The sequence below is a fragment of the Dipodomys ordii genome, unplaced genomic scaffold (genome assembly GCF_000151885.1).
Source record: "Dipodomys ordii isolate 6190 unplaced genomic scaffold, Dord_2.0 Scaffold4, whole genome shotgun sequence".
NCBI classification, from domain to species: Eukaryota; Metazoa; Chordata; class Mammalia; order Rodentia; family Heteromyidae; genus Dipodomys; species Dipodomys ordii.
Window position 1 is genome coordinate 19514613 of NW_012267220.1, and position 20824 is coordinate 19535436.

At 40.9% G+C, this 20824-nt stretch overlaps 1 protein-coding gene across 5 annotated transcripts in view; it reads left to right on the top strand.

Annotated features, from left to right (window-relative positions):
- The window catches only part of Mtus1 (microtubule associated tumor suppressor 1), a 110079-nt gene that overhangs the window by 40208 nt on the left and 49047 nt on the right, over positions 1-20824 (top strand). For 4 of the 5 annotated variants that reach the window (XR_001175412.1, XM_013025546.1, XM_013025560.1 and 1 more), the window contains one exon: positions 2152-2190. Coding sequence is in view for 4 of the 5 variants with exons in the window: in XM_013025546.1 (XP_012881000.1) it covers positions 2152-2190 (39 nt within the window). In the remaining variant the exon portion in view is untranslated. Of the gene's footprint in view, positions 1-2151; positions 2191-14301; positions 14662-20824 lie in introns of those variants that run through there. The other variant, XM_013025578.1, reaches the window with a different exon arrangement.

Sequence of the window (20824 nt, forward strand, 5' to 3'; positions counted from 1 at the left end):
TAGTAGAGTTTGAAATTTGGTATTGATATTCCTCCAGCAGTGTTCTTTCCGTTGAGGAGTGTTTTTGCTTTTTGGGGTCTTTTATTGTTCCATATGAATTTTTGGATTGCCTCTTCTATTTCCTTGAAGAGTGAGGTTGGAATTTTGATAGGTATCGCAATGAATTTGTAGATAGCCTTGGGAAGTATTGCCATTTTCACGATGTTAATCTTTCCAATCCAGGAGCACGGGAGGTTTTGCCATTTTTTAAGTTCTGTGTTGATTTCCTTTTTCAAGATTTTAAAGTTTTCATCATAGAGGTCCTTCACTTTTTTGGTTAATTCCTAGGTATTTTATTTTTTGTGGGGCTATTACAAATGGAGTTGCTTTCCTAATTTCAGCCACACTTTTCTCATTGTCGGCATACAGAAAGGCCATTGATTTTTGCTCCCCCCCCCCAGTTATTTTATTTTAAAGATCTTTCCGTTCGGGCTAGCCTGGGCTATGGTTTTCCTTTATTTTTGCCATACTTGGGATGGTAGGTGTGTGCCACCCACCATGTGTGGCTTTTTCTGTTGAGATGGGGTCGCGTGAAGTCCCTTCCTCCTCCAAGTAGAGAGGCAAATTTGATACCTGCACCATCTCTACCTTTCCTGTCGCTGGAATTCCAGGCATGAGCCACTCAGAAGTTTTATTTCTATCAACCACCAAATAGCATTGTGTTGCCTTTTTTTTTTTTTCTCTGTGTTGGAACATGGTTTTAAGTTTCACACGAAAATTGGGTGTAATTGTTCCAATTATGTAATGATTATATGGTAATGGAAGTTACTTACCCTGGTGAGCGTTTATCAACAGTTAGCTTTCAACGGGATACTGCGGAAAAAAATTTCTGTAGTGTTCCAGCAGGGTCGTAATTTGTCAGATATATTTCTGAGCTATCAGATGGTCTCTCTGCTGGGCAGTCACCGGGATGTGAAAGTGTAATTTTTATTGATTGTGATAAAGGCCCTACAGTCCACACAACAGGAAAAATAAGCCCTGTTTATTTTTGGTCTCTGTTCTCTGTAGTGTTATAAAATGCCTCTCTGTTAAATTCATTGAGGTTTTAGCAGAGTGAGAATGGATGCTAGGTTTTAATTGATTGGGACACGATGCTTTCTATTTATAGTGGCTACAGATTTTGTAAGACTGTCATTTTTGTAAAATTCCGCAGGTAGAATAGGGTGGCTAATTCCAGGGCGCTCACCCACACATAGTTATTTGTTGTCAATGACAATTGGATGTCAAGTGGTTGGTTCTTCTAGGGAGTGATAGCTTTTTACCTACTCTGCATTTTATATTTTAGCTGTTTGGAGGAGAAAAAAAAAACGCAGGTCTGTTTATCTTCACAGTTTAAGTATATTTTTCTTCACAGCTGCAAAGAAATTAGCACTTTCAGAAAATACACATCAGTCTCTTAAAGCCTAGCCCTTCCTCTGTCAGCAGGGGAATCGTACTGAGTTTAGTAAATGTGAACATTGAGCTCTACCAGGTTGCTGTAGGCTCGTACTGTAATCATAGTTACTCAGGAGGCTGAGATCGGAGGATTACAGTTTGAAATTATTCCAGACAGGGAACTCCATGAGATTCTTATCTCCAATTAACCATCAAAACACCAGAAATGGAGCTTTTACTCAAGTGACAGAGCACTGACCTTGAACAAAAAGCTTAGGGACAAGTGCCCAGGCGCCGAGTTCAAGTTTTCGCAACAGCACACAGCTGCACAAGAGTTCCCATGCTGGTGATGTGGGCTCAGTGGATGTGGGCTCAGTGGTAGAGCACTTTCCTAACATGTGCAGGGATCTGGAGATCGAACCCAGATCTGCCTCCAAAAGCAACGTCAGTTGTTCTTGATTGAAAAAGTGCTCTGGCTTCTCCTGTTAGAGCTAGCAAACTTAATTTTTGGTAATGAATTCATTCCTCCTACCATTTTGCTATTTGGGATATTATACTTAAAATATATTTGATAAAAATGGATTGCCTTATTGGCTACTTTCTACGTGGAACCCAAGATGGAGGGGTCAAGTGCTTGTTTTTGAAAATATCACCATTCCATTTACAAAACGGGTTTGGTTATGTGAGATCTTCAGCAAGCAATATATGTATCTTATGTGTCTTTCTTTTATATTTCAGGCCCTTCAAGAAAAAGTCTATTTACAGCCTTGAATGCAGGTGAGTGACCATTCTGAATATGGATGGAGAAAAAAAAGCATCTTTTTTGTAAAGCCATGTTAAGTCTCTAAGAATCACTGTGATTTCTCTCTGGTATGCCCATAAATAGAATTTCAAGTTCGAAATGTGAAAACTGCTTGTGATGTGGGCCAGCAAAGCATTCATATTTGGTTTATAATTGACATGAGCCACCTGATCTGTAAAGACATTTTATGAGTAACATAATTTTAGTTTGGATGGTCCATTAATATTTGGTTTATAATTGACATGAGCCACCTGATCTGTAAAGACACTTTATGAGTAACATAATTTTAGTTTGAATGGTCTTGTTTGTCCTTTAGCCTTAAGGTCTTTGAGTCTTTTGTCAGCTCATTTCTCTCTCTCTCTTTCTCTTTTTTTCTCTCTCTCTTTCTCTTGTTCTCACTCGCTCTCTTGCTGTGTGTGTGTGTGTGTGTGTGTGTGTGTGTGTGTTTACTCATTACTGGGATATTCCGGGTCTCATGCTGACAGGCAAGTGCTCTGTCACTTCAACCATACCCCAATTCTTTCTACTCTTTTTTTTTTTTTTTCTTTTTTCTGTCATGGGGCTTGACTCTGGGCCTGAGCTCAAGGCAAGCGCTCTACCACCTGAGCCACAGCACCACTTCCGCTTTTCTGGTGGTAAATTGGAGATGAGTCTGACGGACTTTGCTGCCCGGGTTGGCTTTGAACCGCGATCCTCAAGTCTCAGACTCCTGAGTAGCTAGGATTACAGGCGTGAGCCACCGGTACCCGGCTTCCCTTCTGTTCTTGTTTTGCACTTCTCTAAGACATCCTGCAGCTCCCAGGATTTGAACCACACTGGCGCTGAGAATCAAACACTTAGGGAGACGTCACACAATGTGCTCACTCCATTCCCTGTGTCTTGTCAGTAGCTGATCAGGTCTCCCCTGTCCTGCTATTTTCTGCATTGAGTATAGTTAGTGAGGCCTCTAAGTCCATGGCAGGAAATCCGAAGAAAGAGAGAAAGGCCCTATTGCCTGATCCCAGCACAGTGACTGCAAGGCTACTTCAGCTCTCTGACCATGTCAGATGAGGATAAAGTGTGAGCCAAAAAGGAGGGAGAGCCTTGCCTTTCAGGAGCTTGACAGTCACAGAAATGCCGGGATCACCATTGCAAGAAGAAAGGAGGGAAGGGGGAAAGGAAGGATGTTTTGTATGCTCTTGGGAGAGGTCTGGATTGAGGGATGTGGTATCTCCAGAGAAGCCTAGGCAGGAAATAGTATTCCATGAATCCCCTGTGGAAAGCAAAGGGGTTGGATGATGTCGCCGAGGAAGAAGCTAGTATCTTTAATACCCCATCAAACGAACTATCAGCTCAGTTTAATAAGGCAGTGGAATGTGAGGGAATTGAATCAAAATTGTTAATGTGTGTGTGTGTGTGTGTGTGTGTGTGTGTGTTTGTATTTGTATGAGATTGCTTGTATCAGTCCTGAGGCTTGAACTTGAGACCCAGGACCTGTCTTTGAACTTTTGGCCCAGCTCTTTGGTCATTAATTGGTGGTAAGAGTCATAAGTTTCCTGCCTGGGCTGGCTTTGAACTGTGATCCTCAGATCTCAGCTTCTTGAGTAGCTAGCAATACAGGAATGCACCACCCTTGCCCTGGCTGTTTTCCTTTTTTAAATTCTCAAAGCTAGAGGACACTTGGTCATGCAGAATGACTTCTAGTTTACAGGCTCCCAACAGGTGTATTCATTAAAGCTTTTCTAATTTCAAGTAAAAGGAATTGCTCTGTGCACATTAACATAATTACTTCATTTTGTGGTAAATTTCTAGCACACCTTAGTATCCCAGAGAAAGGGATAGCTTTGCTTATGTTCAAAACTCAGGTAACCCTTAGATCAGAAATGGGGATTATATGTGAACTCTTGGTGCATTAACAGTTTGAAAAACTTCAACACTGTGTTCCAAAGCAATTGTACCAGTGATTTGCATCAGCAATGCAGGAGGGGTTTAGATCCTCCTCATTTTTGCTGGTACTTGATTTTGTCTTTTCTATTAGGCCCTCCTTGGTAGAAAGTGGTTTTCTTTGTTATTTGGGTTTTAATTTCCTTGTGAGCTAATTATATACATTGAACATCTTTTCATGTGCTTACTGGCCACCTGTAAATCTCTTTGGAGAAGAGATTAATTTGGTGCTAGTCCTGGGACTTGAACTCAGGGTCTGAGTGCTGTCCCTGAGCTTTTGTGCTCAAGGCTAGTGCTCTACCTCTTGAGCCACAGCTCCACTTCTGGCTTTTGGGTGGTTAATTGGAGATAAGTGTCCTGGAATTTTCTTCCTGGGCTGGCTTCAAACCATGATCCTCAGATTCTAGCCTCTTAAGTGGTTAGAATTACAAGTGTATGCCACTGGCGCATGGCTTTTGCCCATTTTTTGAATTGCATTATTTGTGTTACTCTTGAATTTTAGGATTTCTTTATTTTCTTATTTGTATGATAAAAAGTGCAGATCTACAAGGCTAGCAATGGGTAGTATTGTCACAACAATGGATGGTTAGGGTATTACATGCTTCAAGTATAAATTCTGTAGAAGTATTCATCTCAGACATTTGGCCTTGCACAGAATTTTAGATGAAATTTTTTTTTATGAAAGGGGAGAGTGAGTGGATTAATTTGTTTGTTTATTTTTGCGGGGTGATGGAGGAAAGAAAGACCCTATGCTGGGGACTGTTCTGCTGCTGTTCTTTTTGCAATAAAGCGATTTTCTATTATAAGTTAGACAGCCTTTATGATGTTCTTGATGGTTGTGTATATTTAAAGGTATGTTATTTTGTGCAAATGTCTGTATCTGAGTTGTTATTTAAGATCAGAAATCAGTATTTTTTATTTATCAAGTAAATGTGACATACAGGCAATATATTAAAAGGCATATATTGTAATTAGTGGCAGCTTTAATCAATTCAAAAATAACCAAAACAGAATGCAAGTATTCGATGGATTCTGTGTTTTGATCCGATCTGCTATTCTTCTTTTGATTGGTGAATTGAGTCCATTAAAGTTATTATAGGGTTATTATAGATAGCATATAGAGTTTTGGAAGTGATCCTTTAGTTTACTATGCATAAATTTTAAATAAAATTGATGCCTATTTTGTCATTTAACATATATGGTCCTATTTTTTTTTTTTTTTGAAGAGCAAGGTCCAGTTCTTGAGTTTGAACACAGGGTCTCTGCCATTCAAGTTTCTTGCAGTCTTATGGACTTTTTTTCTCCCCAGGCTGCACAGAAAACCACTGCTTATAGATCTCAGCCTCCTGAGTGTCTAAGATTATGGGCAGGAGACTCTAGCACCTGGCTAGTGGTCACTTTTAATGACAGTCACATTTAGCATGCAGTGGTATTTACTCTTCTCGGTTTTTGGGGGTGACTTCTGAATTACATTCAAAATAATGAATATTCTCACAACGATCACTTTCCAAGTTTGGAGGTGTTTCTTGACATACAGAGCATTTAGAAGTAGTGTCAGTCCATCGGAGTCTGTGTATGTGAAAAGCACATCATTCGATTTGTTTTCCAACAGCTCCATGTCAATTTATGCCCTGAAGACAACATACAAGAATTCTAGCCTTGTGCCATATCTTGGTCCACAGTGATGTTCTTTAAAAATTTGGAGTAACTTAATATTTAAAAGTGTGACATCATTGCTTCAGTTTCCTAGGAACTCTTTCTGAGGAAATTCTGGGATTGTAAGGCCATGGAAAAGAGCAGGGAGAGAGCATGTGACCGCTGGGGTTGGTATAGGTCTTCGTCCACCACTTTCTATTTGTGTCCTGACCTTGGGTCACGTGCTAAGCCTCTCCAGCTCTCCAGTTTCTCAGTTGGCCCAGTGGGAGTATTTGGAGGAATAATTCCCAGTATGTGAACCGTTTGACATTGTAGGATCTTTGTGTAGAATAGAAGCTGCCAGGGAGGGGGAAGATGGTAGTCCCTGCTGCTGCCCCCAACCCTTCTAAGTGGTTTATTTTGCAGGAGGACCATTGAAAGCCAGGAGCCGTCCTCCTGGAGTCTGCCTGCTGTCATGGATATAAAGGTCGTGATGCTATGCAATTCTAGGCAACATAGTCTCTAAATAAAACCTGGCTTACATTTATGAGGAAGCTGCCAGTCTATTCTTGCCTTGGTTCTACCACACATGGATGTGGTCTGGGATGCCAGAGGCATTGAGCGGAGTTTATCCAGCTCCCTGATTATTTTACACACGATCATCAGTCTCCATCACTCTCGTGTGCCAAGGTGCCGTCCTGAGGATATAAATGTCCGTCCTGCCCCTCCCACGCCCATTTAGTAAAGATAGCACAGAGTAGGGAGGCATTCTGCCTCTCCCTTTTCCAATTGTTGGGAAATGGCCTGTGCCCTGGAGGTGCTGTGACCGCCAGGCTCTCCTCTGCATCTGTTTCCTTGTCGTGTTCATGATGATTACTTTTCTCTCACTTTGAAATCAGAGTTGGTACATAGCAGCCATAAGGAGACAGCACTTCAGCATTTCTTCTTCTTCTTCTTCTTCTTCTTCTTCTTCTTCTTCTTCTTCTTCTTCTTCTTCTTCTTCTTCTTCTTCTTCTTCTTCTTCTTCTTCTTCTTCTCTTCTTCGTCTCCTTCTCCTTCTCCTTCTCCTTCTCCTTCTCCTTCTCCTTCTCCTTCTCCTTCTCCTTCTCCTTCTCCTTCTCCTTCTTCTTCTTCTTCTTCTTCTTCTCTTTTAGGGCACAGCCATTGGCTTCACGATTGTTAATAGGGAGAACTGAGGGCAAGGGGTGTGAAAGTTATACATAGTTAAATTTGTCCCAAGTTGCAGATGTGGCCTGATTGACCATTCATTCAGTCTCAGTCCTTGGAGGAATTTCAGAGGATTTGTCATCTTATTACAACAAGGTGGTCTCCTGAGTTACTTTGACTGTTTGCTTTAGGTAGAAAGAGGATGTTGCTTGCTGGAGGGGTGGTTTTATCTGGGAATCCCTTCTTATCTTTCTTGGAGCCTACTGGTGTTGGTGGCAGAGTGGTCGATAGGAGAGAATAACTCTGATCAAGGCCATAGATTCCAAGTTGGAGACTTGGAGTCAAGTCTCAGGACCCAGAAAGCATATCTTTTTTTTTTTTGCCATCCTTTGGGCTTGAACTCAGAGTCTGAGAACAGTCCCTGAGCTTTTGCTCAAGGCTAGCACTCTACCACTCTGAGCCACAGCACCACTTCCAGCTTTTTCTGTGTATGTGGTAGTGACTAATCAAACCCAGGTCTTCATGCATGCTGGGCAAATACTCTGCCACTAAGCCACACTCTCAGCCAAAAAGCATATCTTTTAAGTTGCTTCTTACACTAGGAGACAAAACTTGGCGTTCGTAGGTGGAGAAAGCAATGGCTATCTCTGGCAGGAGTTAGATCGCTTTCCACATTACACACCAGTGTATTTGATGGGTTAGTGTTAAGATTAAAAATAAACTAAAAGGGCTGGGAAGGTGGCTCAGTGGTAGAATACTTCCCTCGCATGCATGAGGCCTTGGGTTTGATTCCTTAGCACCACATAAACAGAAAAAGCTGGAAGTGGCACTGTGGCTCAAGTGGTAGGGTGCTAGTCTTGAGCTGAATTGCTAAGGGACAGCATCCAGGCCCAGAGTTCAAGCCCCATGATGGTAAAAATAAAAACAAAAAAAAGCACTAAGAATAAAGACTTGAAAACACCATTCCAGGAGCACTGATATAATAGGGCAGATTAATAATAATCATGACACCAGTGATTCACACATGAAATCTTAGCTACTTAGGAGGCTGAGAACTAGAGGCTCATAGTTCAAAGCCAGCCCAGGCAGAAAAGTCCATGAGACTCCCATTTTCAACTAGCCAGCCTCCTCCCTTCCCTTCCCTCCCCCCCCCCCCCCCCCCAACCCCCTCCGGCCGCCTCCCCCCCCCCCCCCCATCCAAAAAAAAAAGGTTGGGCTGAAGATAGTGGTCAAGTGGTAAAGTACTCAGCTTTGAGTGAAAAAAAACAACAACAACCCCAAAACAAGCAAGTTTAAGAGCCTGGAGTTCAAGCCTTAGTACCAGCTAAAAATAGAAGAAGAATAACAAATGTCATAGCCACCCCTTGTCAAAATCATTATGAATGATATTAAGAAAAAGAAAAACTGAGACAATACGAGCAACATATATATGTTAAACACTTCCAAGTTGACAGGACAGACAGGTCTACAAAAGGAACTAAATAGGCATACTCCCTATAAAAATCCTAGTAGCACTTGTTATAGAAATAGAAAAGGCAGGGCTCCAAATAGCCAGGACAATCTTGTGAAAGAAGAAAGCTGAAGGCATCACAATTCCTGATTCCAAAATATATTACAAAGCTGCAGCAATTAAAACAGTATAGTGCTGGCATAAAGATAGGCGTATTAGACTAATGGAATGAAGTATCCCAGAAGTGAATCATACGTGTATGGTTAGCTGATCTGTGGAAAGTTTGCCAAGAACAATGGGGAAATGACAGTCCCTCTAACAAAATGGCACTGGAAAACTGGATGCTCACATGCAAAAGAATGAAATTAAAAATCACCTTAGTCCCTTACACAAAATAACCTCCATAGAATTAGACTTTAAAACCACAAAACTCTTAGAAGAAGGGGGGGTGATTCATGGCATCATTCTTTGTAATGGTTTTGTTGTTGTTGTTGTTATGACACTATAAGCATATAAATGAAAGTCATACTAGACAAGTGGAAACAGCCAAAACCATGACAGGCAGCCTACAGAGTGGGAGGAAATATTTGCCAACCATAAAACCAATAAGTGATGATTTACCCAAAACCAAATAAAGGATTCAGAAAGACATACTTTGTTTTCCCAAATTCATTATGGCACTATTTGTTTAATAGGCAGGATCTGAGAACAACCTAAAATATCCATCAATGGATGAGTAAAGAAAATACGGTTTATTTGTATAACGGAATATTCTTCAGCTTTAAAATAGAAGGCAATCCTGCCCTGAAACAGCATGAATGGACTCCAAGGAGGTGGTGCCAAGTGAAATGGTCACAGCCTGCTGGCTTAGGGCTCTTTTGCTGTATCCTGACAGATAGAAATCACACACAAGCAAGAGGCAGCTTTCTTAGCATTCATGCCTCTGAGGAGTGCCACCGGCTCGTGGCTCTAAGCTTGGATAACTAGGGAGTAGTAGTAGAACAGCTGTGCTTAGGGTGTCAGGACTCTTGATCCTAACTTTCACCAGCTTTTCAAACCCTTCTGGTGGCTGGGCTGGCAGTCTTTATAGTCTTGGCTCTTGCCACATGCGGTAATCTCAGCTTCATCTCTCAACCTTCTCAATACTTTGTACCATTCCTGAACTTCTTGCCCTCCATTACATTCCAGACTTTTGCATCTACTTTCTTGTGTTCTGTCTCTGAGCCTTGGGCATCACTAAGGCCCTCAGCTCATGATTTCTTCCTGGAACTCTTTACAGTCATGATTGGAGCTGAAACCTCAGGATTTTGTCTGCCTTTCATATAACACCTCAGCCAGCTGTGCTGTTGATAACCACAAGTTAAAAGACCATCAAGGAAAACCTTTGTTGGAGCCTCGTTGTTGGAATATTGGTATCAGTGTACAGGAAAAAAGTCGCCAAGCAGACCTTAGAATCCTGTGGGTGGGTCTTGTTGAAAAATTTGAGTTGAACAATCCACAACTGGAATACAAACTTCAACATATTACATTAATGATGATGAAGAAGAAAAATGAACTTTTAAATAGGTGTTGTGATAGGGAAAATAAGAAGGTAAAGACTAGGTAAGATTAGGTAAGGAAGGTTGGTTAAAGATGCTTGAATCTCAAAACAAGACAGTTGATTTAAATTGTAATCTTTCAATTCTTTATGGTCATTAACAACAAGTCATTTGTACTTTGAATGTTTCCTAGAATTAAAAAAGTGTCTTCTACATCCTATATTTACAAGGTCTAGAATTATAACCGTTTAAATAATTGATTTAAAACTAAAACCAGGACCACATTTCTACGATATGATCAAATGCAATACAATTGTGATTTCTGTTGTTAGACATATACTGACAAATACTTGTGTAACCTTTGATTAAGACTTTGAAAAATTATTTTTATGTTTTCTTTGTTTCATTAATAGAAAATAGGCTTAGGTTGTAGGAATTCTATATAACTATTCTGATGTTCAAACTTATTTGAAAGCCTTTTGTGTGTCTGAGTGCCAGTCCTGGGGTTTGAACTTAGGACCTGGGTGCTGTCTGTAAGCTAGTACTCTGCTTGGGCCATAGCTCTGTTTCCAGCTTTTGTGTGTGTGTATGGGGGGTAGTTTATTGAAGATAAGAGTTCTCATGGACTTTCCTTGCTGGGCTGGCTTTGAACAGTGAGCATCAGATTTTAGCCTCCTGAGTAGTTGAGATTACAGGCATGAGCCTCCAGCACCCAGTTTAAAGGCTTATTTTTATTGCCTCTGAGATCTCTGTTAAAATGAAAGAGGGAAATACAGGAAAACAATCTCCCAGAGCATTGCTGGTATTTTGATATATTTGCTTTAATTCTTTCTGTTTAAATTTGAGATCCTATATTGCATAAAATTTGGAGTCATGATTTATTTTTTCACCGACCTAATAATATCAGCTTGATATTAGGATAGCTAATTGGAGATAACTATGAAATAACATGCCTATTTTTTCAAAATAGCTGTCAACTATTCTAAAGTTTCAAAATTCCCTTAAAATTTTTCCCCCCTACCAGCCTCCACAGGCTTCATTATGTTCACCTAAATCAGATGAGAACGTGATAAATAGAAAAATCTGGACACATTGCATCTTTGGCATTTCCTTCCTTTCTAGTACAACTTTAGAAACTAAATGTAGACTAGAGTTGATGAATCAAGGAATTTTTTGAACAATGTATTAATCTTTGTTTCCCCTAGAAGTATGTGTGATGTAAAACAGTTGAAATCTTAAAATACTTGCTTGTTCCATTATTTAAGTGAACAGGTGGATTTAAAATGTGTAGGAGAGCTCCTGGGACAGGAATGGGGACAATAAGCTTTAGCTTTTGATCTGGATAGCCACAACAGCCCCTTTGTTTTGGCACACTTGTAAAGATGACCACCAGGGGGCAGATGATGACTGGGAAAGAACTTACTTGTATGTGGCGACTTAACAAGAACAGCTTTTGTCTGAATTTTCCTTCTCACTGGCTTTCTAAAAATTACAGTTTCTTGCTCTGCTGTTAAGGAAAAGAAGATTAATATTAAATTTAATGTACATGAGGGAAACTTAGTGAAGTTCAAGTAAAACTTCTAATGAATGTGACTGGTTCACTTGCTGAGATTTTTTTGGGTAATTGAAGCTAAAGGATTTCCCTTTTGACAGAGATGACTTAGAGTTTAGTATTAATAAATTCCCCCTCCTCCCCTATATGGATGTGGCATTATTTTTTTGTGTGTGAGTTTGATGGCCCTGGGGCCTGAACTCAGGGCCTGGACCCTTCCCTGAGCTTTTGTGCTGGAGGCTAACACTCTTTTATCATTTGAACCACACACTCAGCTCCACTTCCAGCTTATTGTTATTGTTGTTAGCTAATTGGAGATAAAAGTCTCAGAGGTTTCCTGCCCAGATTAGCTTTGAATCATGAGTGTCAGACCCTAACCTCTTGAGTAGCTAGGAAATAGGCATGAGCCATCAGCATCCAGCTACATGGCATTCTTTTTAATAATAAATTCAAATACTGATATTTATAATTCAGATGCTGATTGATATGTTGGTTTTTTTAATAAGGTTTGGGGGAATATAGGAAGAGATTATAGAATATTTCTACGTGTCATAATGATTATGGATGTTTTTAATTTTCAAAATCAGGGAGAAATGTTAGGACTGTATTGGGTCCTCTTATTCACAGCCTCTGACCTGTCAGGCCCAACAAACAGAGAGGAGTTACCCCATTTCCCCTTTCCCTCCTGTCTTCTTTCTTCTACACACTCAAATGTTCTATAGGACTTCTAGAACAACTGCTTCCTGTCTTACTTTAACAGCATTTATTTATTTATTTAGAAACAAGTAAACAACAGTTCATTTTATGTTTTCTATTCAAAGCCACACTTCCAGATAGTTGATTTCAACATTGTTCTGAACTTGAATGATGCCTGTTATGTATGAATACATGCAAAAAAATTAAATCTCACAAAAATGGCTCTTGTCATTCAAACAATTAAACCTGATAGGTTGTTCTCTTCCTTTGCAAGACAAAAATAAACAACATTTTCAAAGATTGAGGATCACAGACCAAAAATAAAGGTTAGTTGGAGTACCTTCTGCACCCTACATATACCAGCCATTCCAATCCTTTATTATTTTCTTTTTCTTTTAAAGTTTATTTAAGGAAAGTAATTTTGTTATGAAAGAAGTAATGTTTGTCTATCAGAGGGAAAAAAATACAGGTTAATTGAAAACAGAAACATTCACGCTGCTCCCTGAACTTAACAGCATTTAGTACAACTTTTTATGGCTAATAATTTCTGCATTTTTTCTGGTTCTTTTACTTAGAAACAGACATCTTAATTCATTATGTTGTACTTTTCAAATTTACAAGAAGGTTGAATTTATAATACTCTTGGTTTAGTAGAATTAACTTTCAGAGCCCATATTGCCAGTGTTAACTTGCCTATATTTATTCATCTCTTTGTCTTTTGGTCTTGGCCATCATATGTTAATGTACTTTTACCAACTACTGAAATGACAGTAGGCACCAGTAAAAAAAACAAACAAACAAAATTCATAGCCAAATTCTACTCACACTCCTGGTTTCAGAAGTTCACCATAAGAGAACAGCTCGGGTTTATTGCGGCATACACCTGTAATCTCATCATGTGGAAAGCTAAGGCAAGAGAATTATGAATTTGGGAGCCAATTGGGGCTACATAGAAAGATTTTTCTCAGAAGACAAGTGAAAAAAAAAAAACCCAAAAAGTGAGATTTTTTTTTTTCTTTTTTGAGTGCTTGCTCAGCATCAACACTGGGTCTCATGCATGCAAGGTGGGTGCTCTACCTTACATTGTTACATACCAAACCCCTCTCTCTGTCTCGTGTTGCGTAAATGCAGGGAGTGTGGTCCTTCCGGTAATGCCTGCCTGATGTTTCTCTGGAACCATTAGGTTACACCCAGTAGTGAAACTGCCATCACCTCCTGCAGCTTGAACTCTGAGCCTGGGCATTATCCCAGAGCTGCTTTTTGCTCAACGTTAGCTCTCAACCATTTGAGAGCTCCACTTCTGGCTTTTGTTTTTTTTTGTGGGTGTTTGTTTTGGGTTTTTTTGGCAGTTCATTGGAGATAAGTGTTTCATTGGAGATAAGTGTTTCATGGACTTTTCCTGCCTGGACTGACTTGGAACTGTGATCCTCAAATCTCAGCCTCCTGAGTAGCTAGGATTATGAGTGTAAGCCACCAGCATCTGGCTTTTTTCCTCTTTCTCTGTCTCTTTTTACTACCTCCCTCTCTTTCTTTCTCTCCCTTTTTCTTCAGCCAACATTGATCTTGGATAGCATGAGCCATCAAAACGCAGCCTACCTTCACCTTTTTTAAATAATTTAATTTTAGTAGGGTCACCCACAAAGGAGGGGATTTCAAGTTCAACTCTTGCCTTTTGTCAGTCTGTCATAATATATTAGAATAGAAATTTTATTAAGAAGTGGAAATATTTTTTGCTTGAAGAGTTTTGTTTTTGCTTTACCCAAGGCATCAAGTGAACATAGAGTTTTATAGGTAAAATAATCTGCAAGATGAGAAAAATGCTCAGGGTGATTAGTGTAAACACATATGAATTAAACTATATAGAATCAGATTACTTTTGTGAGGCTTTTTTCCCCCTTAAATCACTAAGTAAACACTAGGCACAGGAGGTAGTTAATTTCCTTCCAAGTACTTAACAGGATCTGCAGCCGTGGTTGGGCTGTTACATAAAGCATCTGAGACCACCCACTTTCTCCTCCCCCTTTCTCATCTCTGCTGGGAGCCACCGGGAGCCCATCCCATGTGGTGGCATATAGCTGAGAGACTGCCTGCTTCCGGATCTGCTGAGAGCAGATTTGCTGAGAAGGAAGAGCATTTGTTTCAGCAACATCTGGGAATTGTGACAAGAGAAGCCAAAAGCCTTTGGCTTAAAGCTCTGGGGTTTTGCTCCCGATTGCATGTCTCTGGTGGACTGACAGGAGCTATGTAGGCATGTTTTCTCTTGCTGTGTCTCTTGGCCTCGGAGAGGACAGACTTTGACAGGCAGCATGTAAGACTGCCCGGCATCGGTATCCTCTGTGAAATCCTCCCACCTGCTCTGAAGACATGCTGTTATCTCCCAAGTTCTCCTTGTCCACCATTCACGTCCGACTGACTGCCAAAGGATTGCTTCGAAACCTTCGGCTCCCTTCAGGGTTTAGGAAGAGCTCGGTCATTTTCCACACAGGTCGGTCTTGGCCTTAAGAGCTGTGTTCAGTTGCATGGGTGGGGGGACCTCTTGATTAAGTTGTAGATGTTTAGACGATTTCTCAGGAATTGGGGTCGGGGGAGGTTGAGCCTGGGATGGGAGCAGGTGGCTTTCTGGGTGAAAATGAGCAGTTTTGTTTTCTCCTGCACAGGAGTGACTGAATATGTTTGTGGAGGGCAAAACTGTTGCCTTGCTGCTACCTGGCTCTTTTCCCCCGGCCCCAACATCTGTACAGATCAACACTTGTGAAGTGATGGTTCACATTAGATGCTTTAGGAAGGCAGGACATTGAATGCATGAAGAATCTTTCTCTTTCCACTCAAAATAGGAGATGGAAGGAGAGTTTTTTCATCCTGTCATTCTCTCCCCCCCCTCCCCCGAGGAGATTCTCAAACAGTTCTAAAATGAAAGAGGTACTAAGCGAGTCATCTGTTTCAGTCTCCAATCTTCATAGTACAAAGCTGTGCCGCCACCAAATACTGAGTGTGGTGTGATGTTTGTGTTTGTATCTGTCTTCTCATCTTCATGTATCCCTGTCTTAAGATGCAAATGAGCCCTCCCTGTCTTTTTGCTGCTTGTTTTTTAGCTCATAAATACAGCGGCAGCAGTTCAGTTGGCTTGAGTCTGTGAATCAAGAAGTGGGGTTATGTTTGGTTTGGGCTGGTTAGTGTGGACTTTAATAGATTGATGCATGGGGATGTAAACAGAGGGTGTGTATGGTTTTTTGTCTTGCCCCCCCCCCCAGCTTGGCTCCTCTGCACCTGGTGATTGTTTTCAGCTGTTTTTAGCCCCCCCCCCAGACATCTATCTTGCTTCTCTGTGGGATAATTCTCCCCCTTCTCTCTCTCTCTCTCTCTCTCTCTCTCTCTCTCTCGTTTTCCCCAGCACCTCTTTCTCATGTTTCATAACTCTCCTTGACCTGGCAGTCCAGTTTGCCAGCTTCTCCCTATAGCTCTGAGCTGACAGCTGAAGGTAGATGAGGGAATGGAGGGGGTAAACAATGGCCCTCTCTCCCACACCCCAGAGGCCATTGTAATAAAAACAAAAATGGAAAGGTTGTGGCTAGGGGATTTTTTTCTCAATGGGCACTGTGAGCCTCCTCCAACATTCTCCCAAATATGACAAATTATATTACAAAAGAACATTAACCATAAAAGGATGCTCTATATTTGTAACTATTTCTATAATCTAAAAATGGCTTTTTAAATTTTAAACAGTCTAAAAAATAATCAGAATCCATTCTCTACGTCAAAAAGAAAAGCAGCATAGAAACGTGTAGAGTTGTAAGTGAGCCTCTTTCCAACCCCAGTTTCCTGCCCTTCCTGGGGGCATCCACTCTCTTAGTTTCTGTGATTTTCTTTTTTTTGGGGGGGGGGCGGGTGTCCAGTCGTGGGGCCTGAACTCTGGGCCTGGGTGCTGTCCTTCAGCTCTTCAGCTCAAGGCTAGTGCTCTACCACTTGAGCCACAGCACCACTTCCGGCTTTTTTTCTTTTTGCTTATGTGGTACTGAGGAATCGAACCCAGGGCCTCATGCATGCAAGGCAAGCACTCTACCACTGAGCCACCTTCCCAGCCCCATCTGTGATTTTCTAATCTATAAATGTATGTAGGTCTTCTATGATCCTTTTTTATTGTATGAAAAGGAAATATATGCTTCCTTCATTATTTTATTTTTCAGTTTTATTTTTTTTTGTCAGTCAGGGCTCTTAATGAGCTTTTGTGTTCAAGTCTAGCATTCTGCCACTTTGAGCTCCACTTCCAGTTTTCTGATAGTTCATTGGAGATAAGAGTCTCAAGGACTTTCCTGCCTGGGCTGGCTTTGAATTCTGATCCTCATATATCAGCCTCCTGAGTAGTTAGGATTATACGCATGAGCCACTAGCTCCCTGCCCTTCATTATAATGCTTCTGGAACACTCTATTCTTGGGTGAGCCCATGTCCCCCAGTACTGAAGATCGAACTTAGTTGACTTATATCCTAGCCCCTTAACTAGTCTTCTACTGTTTGATATTTTAAGTTGTTTGCAGCCTGTTTGTGAAGCTGACAGCTTCCCTATCCGGCTTGGGCAAAAGAATCGAGGCTCTAATTGTCAAAGTTTAGTTCTTCCCAATGCTTTTAGACACATTGTACCTTCTGAATTTATGTAAAACAGTCCAAATTATGTGGTAGTCACAATTTTTAGAACTAGAAGGCACATAACTGAAATTGTATCTACTCCACACAGGAAATCTAAGGTCCCGCGAAGAGAATTAATTGGCCACAGCGCACACAGTTAAGAGGCAGAGATGAGACTAAAACCTGTGGGCACTGTTTTTGTTGTGTATATTTTCCCAGCTGTGAATGTTGCTGTAATTCTGTTAGACCAAGGGATTGGTAGTGATGGAGAAAGGGTTTTGTGTGTGGGAGAAACATTTTATGAATTTTTTTGTGGGCTGGTACTAGAGGTGGAACTCAGGCCATCATGCTCTCTTTTGAATTGCGAGCTCCTAGCTGGATGCTCTACCACTTGAGCCCAGCATTTTGCTGAAGAGAATGGAGGATGGAGTCTTACAGACTTTTCTGCCTGGGCTGGCTTTGCAGCTCATTCCTCCAGATCTCATCCTTCTGAGTAGCTAGAATTACAGATGTGGGTCACTAGTGCCTGGCTGAGTATGCATTGTCAAATTATGTGAAGATCATAATTACAGTTGCCCCCCCAATAAAAAAATCTAATATGAAATTATCCATATTATATCATTTTAAAGTTAGAGAAATCTTCCAAGAATGGATAATAAGGCTATTGCCTTGTTCTTAATGATCTGTTTGAGCACAACTGTGTACTCTTAGTGAAGGAAGTGGCATTGCTTGCTTCAGTGGCTGCGGGGTGAACCTGGATTCTAAGAGCTTTGGCTGTGCTAGTAACTAAGTGAGTAGGTTCATTTGCCTGACATTTCAGGACCACAAAATAAAGAAAGTGGGGTGACCACCTTTCCAAGGTCCACCTGTCCCTCAAGTTCTATGAATTTCCTGTCAATTTAAAACCCCTGGATATGTTAGTACATCTGTAAATTAATCTTACTTCTCTCTCAAGTCCAGTGAGTACCCTGACTCCCCTATTTCTTTTCATGACACCATGTCTCTTTCTTACCTGGTTATCAGTTTTTGTTTTTGTTTTTTTAATTTTAATTTTTTTTGGGGGGGGGTCCAGTCGTGGGGCCTGAACTCTGGGCCTGGGTGCTGTCCCCCAGCTCTTCAGCTCAAGGTTAGCACGCTACCATTTGAGCCACAGCGCCACTTCCGGCTCTTTTCTTTTTGCTTATGTGGTGCTGAGGAATCAAACCCAGGGCCTCATGTATGCAAGGCAAGCGCTCTACCACTGAGCCACCTTCCCAGCCCCTGGTTATCAGTTTTGAGTCATCTTTAAATTAATATCCATCCTCAGTTGCTCACAACCAATTGATGGAAATCTATATTAGTTTTTGTTTTGTTTTTTGTCGGTCATGGCTCTTGAACTCTGGGCCTGCGCACTGACCCTCACCTCTTCAACTCAAGGCTAGTGCTCTACCACTTGAGCCACAGCACCACTTCTGGTTTCCTGGTGGTTAATTGGAGGTAAGAGTCTCAAAGACTTTCTTGTCTGGGCTGGCTTTGAACTGTGATCCTCAGATCTCAGCCTCCTGAGTAGCTAGGATTACAGGCGTGAGCCACTGGCACCTGGCTTATATTAGTGTTTATTCTCACTGAAGGTATTTAGGTGGAAGCATTTGAAACAGTTAACTGGGCTTTCTTGAAGGGTTTCCTGTTTGGTCTGCGGCATTAATCTTTTCCTTGCTTCCAAACTACCTCTTACACTTTGGAATAACTCTTCAATCCCATAAGCACCTGTCTGTTACATAAGTACTGTGTGCTAGGCAGGGGGCTAGGTGTTGTGAGGATAGAGCTAGGTCCCATGAACCCTGCGTTCACCAAGCCCTCAATGGAAGAAGAGACAGGTGCAGAACATCAGGAAATCATGATAGGATGTGGTCTGGGCATCCAAACACATCTTAGTAAGTGGAGCTCCTACCCCATGGGCCAAGAGCAGTGCCTTCCACCTTGGGTCCTCAGGAGCTGTGGAGTTAGCAAGGAAAGAAAAATATCCTCTCAGAGAGGAAATAGCCCAGAGGTGAGGGAGAGGATAGCTCCTCCAAGAAAACGAAATAATTGTATTTCTGAACCAAGAGTGTGGAGAAGGATGAGGAGGGGAATATGAGCACAGAAGAGTGCATGGGGTGCTGTGCATTTTGGGGTGTTGTTAGTAGTGCCACATCGACAAAAGTGTTGTTGGATTCTGAATTTTTTTTTTTTTTTTGGTCAGTTGTAGGGTTAGAACTCAGGGCTTGGGCACTATCCCTGAGCTCTTTTGCGCTACCACTTTGAGCCACAGTTCCACTTTCAGTTTTCTGGTGGTTAATTGGAGATAAGAGTCTCATGGACTTTCCTGCCTGGGCTGGCTTCAAACTGCGATCCTCTGGAGTAGCTAGGATTACAGGTGTGAGCTGTAAATGTGGCAAAGATGAGAAAGAGAACTTGTCCAGAGTTTTGTGTGATGTTGCATGGAAATAATCTAAGGATCAGGAAATAATCTAAGAAGCCTAGAAATGACTTAATTAGCTGGCCAAATCTTGCCAAAGTATTAAACTCAATGTATTTCAGACTTACAATGAGTCACGGAGGGGGGATTTTTTTTTTCTAAATAGACATATTCCTACCTTTTGAATTTAGTTTATTTTTGATGCCAGAAATAACAGTATAAATTATTATAAATAATATCATTTGTACTTGAAAGAGTTCATATCCTTTTGACTCAAGTAAAGGTAATGTACTAAAAAGTTCTGTTGAGCCAGTGTGATTACCGTAGCAGAAAGGACTCTGTGTGTGTATGTATATGCATATATATACATATGTATATAGAAGATAGCTACAAATATTAGTTTAAAATGTTTTCACATACTTTACGCAGTACTAACAAGAATCGTTTTGACTAGGTATTCAGGAAGAGTCGGGCCACATGTAAATAATTTTCTTTAATTTGAAGCAACTCATTAAATTATGTTCTCATATTTGGGATTCATGTTTTTAGACTGGAATTCATTTTGAGACTGTCAACTGCTTTTAGTAAATATATGGGATGGATCCCAGTATCATAACTAAGTAGAGGAGTTACAGTGCTTAAGTGTCTCAGAAAGGTCAGGGCAACACCTCTGCTTTTTTCTTACCCTTCCTGTTGCTTCATGATGTCAACACAATGGCTGTTTCAGACAGAAAAGGACACAGGGACGGACTTCATCTCATTGGGTAGATCCTAGTCACATGGCCCTGTGCAAAAGAGGCTGGGAAATGGAGTATTTGATTTTACTAGTTTCTATAGTGCATGCAGGTATTTTACAGTATCTGCTCCAGAGAAACAAAACCACTTATTTCTCAGATGCTGTTGTTGAAGACTTACAAATAAGGAGAGTGTATTATTTTAACAAACTGACCCCTCAAACGGACCTTTTTGCTTTTCCCTCTGACATGATTTTGTTTTGGTTGTGGTTATGTATTTACAATAATTTCAGTTAAATGTTCAAGCTATTTTGTGATTGGAACACATATTAAGATTTGACTCTGGTCACTTAAATGAATTATAATATTGGGGAAAATATTCTCAACTTTGAATGTGGTTTTTATATACTTAATATTTTCATTAGCAGTGCATTTATGAAGGGTCTCCTATTCATGTACTAGTCAGGTACTTCAATAGCTCATATTTCTTTCTCATACTACAAAATAAGTTAATGAAACATTAAAGACAACTTCTGTCTATTACAATTTGGAAAGAGAGGATACTGAGTCATTTGTAAATGCATGGAGAGAGCCCAGTTCAAGAATAACCATGTAGTGGGACTGGGAAGGTGGCTCAGTGGTAGAGCGCTTGCCTTGCATGCATGAGGCCCTGGGTTCTATTCCTCAGCACCACATAAGCAAAAAGAAAAAAAGCCAGAAGTGGCTCAAGTGGTAGAGCGCTAACCTTGAGCTGAAGAGCTGAGGGACAGCGCCCAGGCCCAGAGTTCAGGCCCCACAACTGGACCCCCCCCCAAAAAAAAAAGAATAACCATGTAGCTTACCATAGTTTTGATAC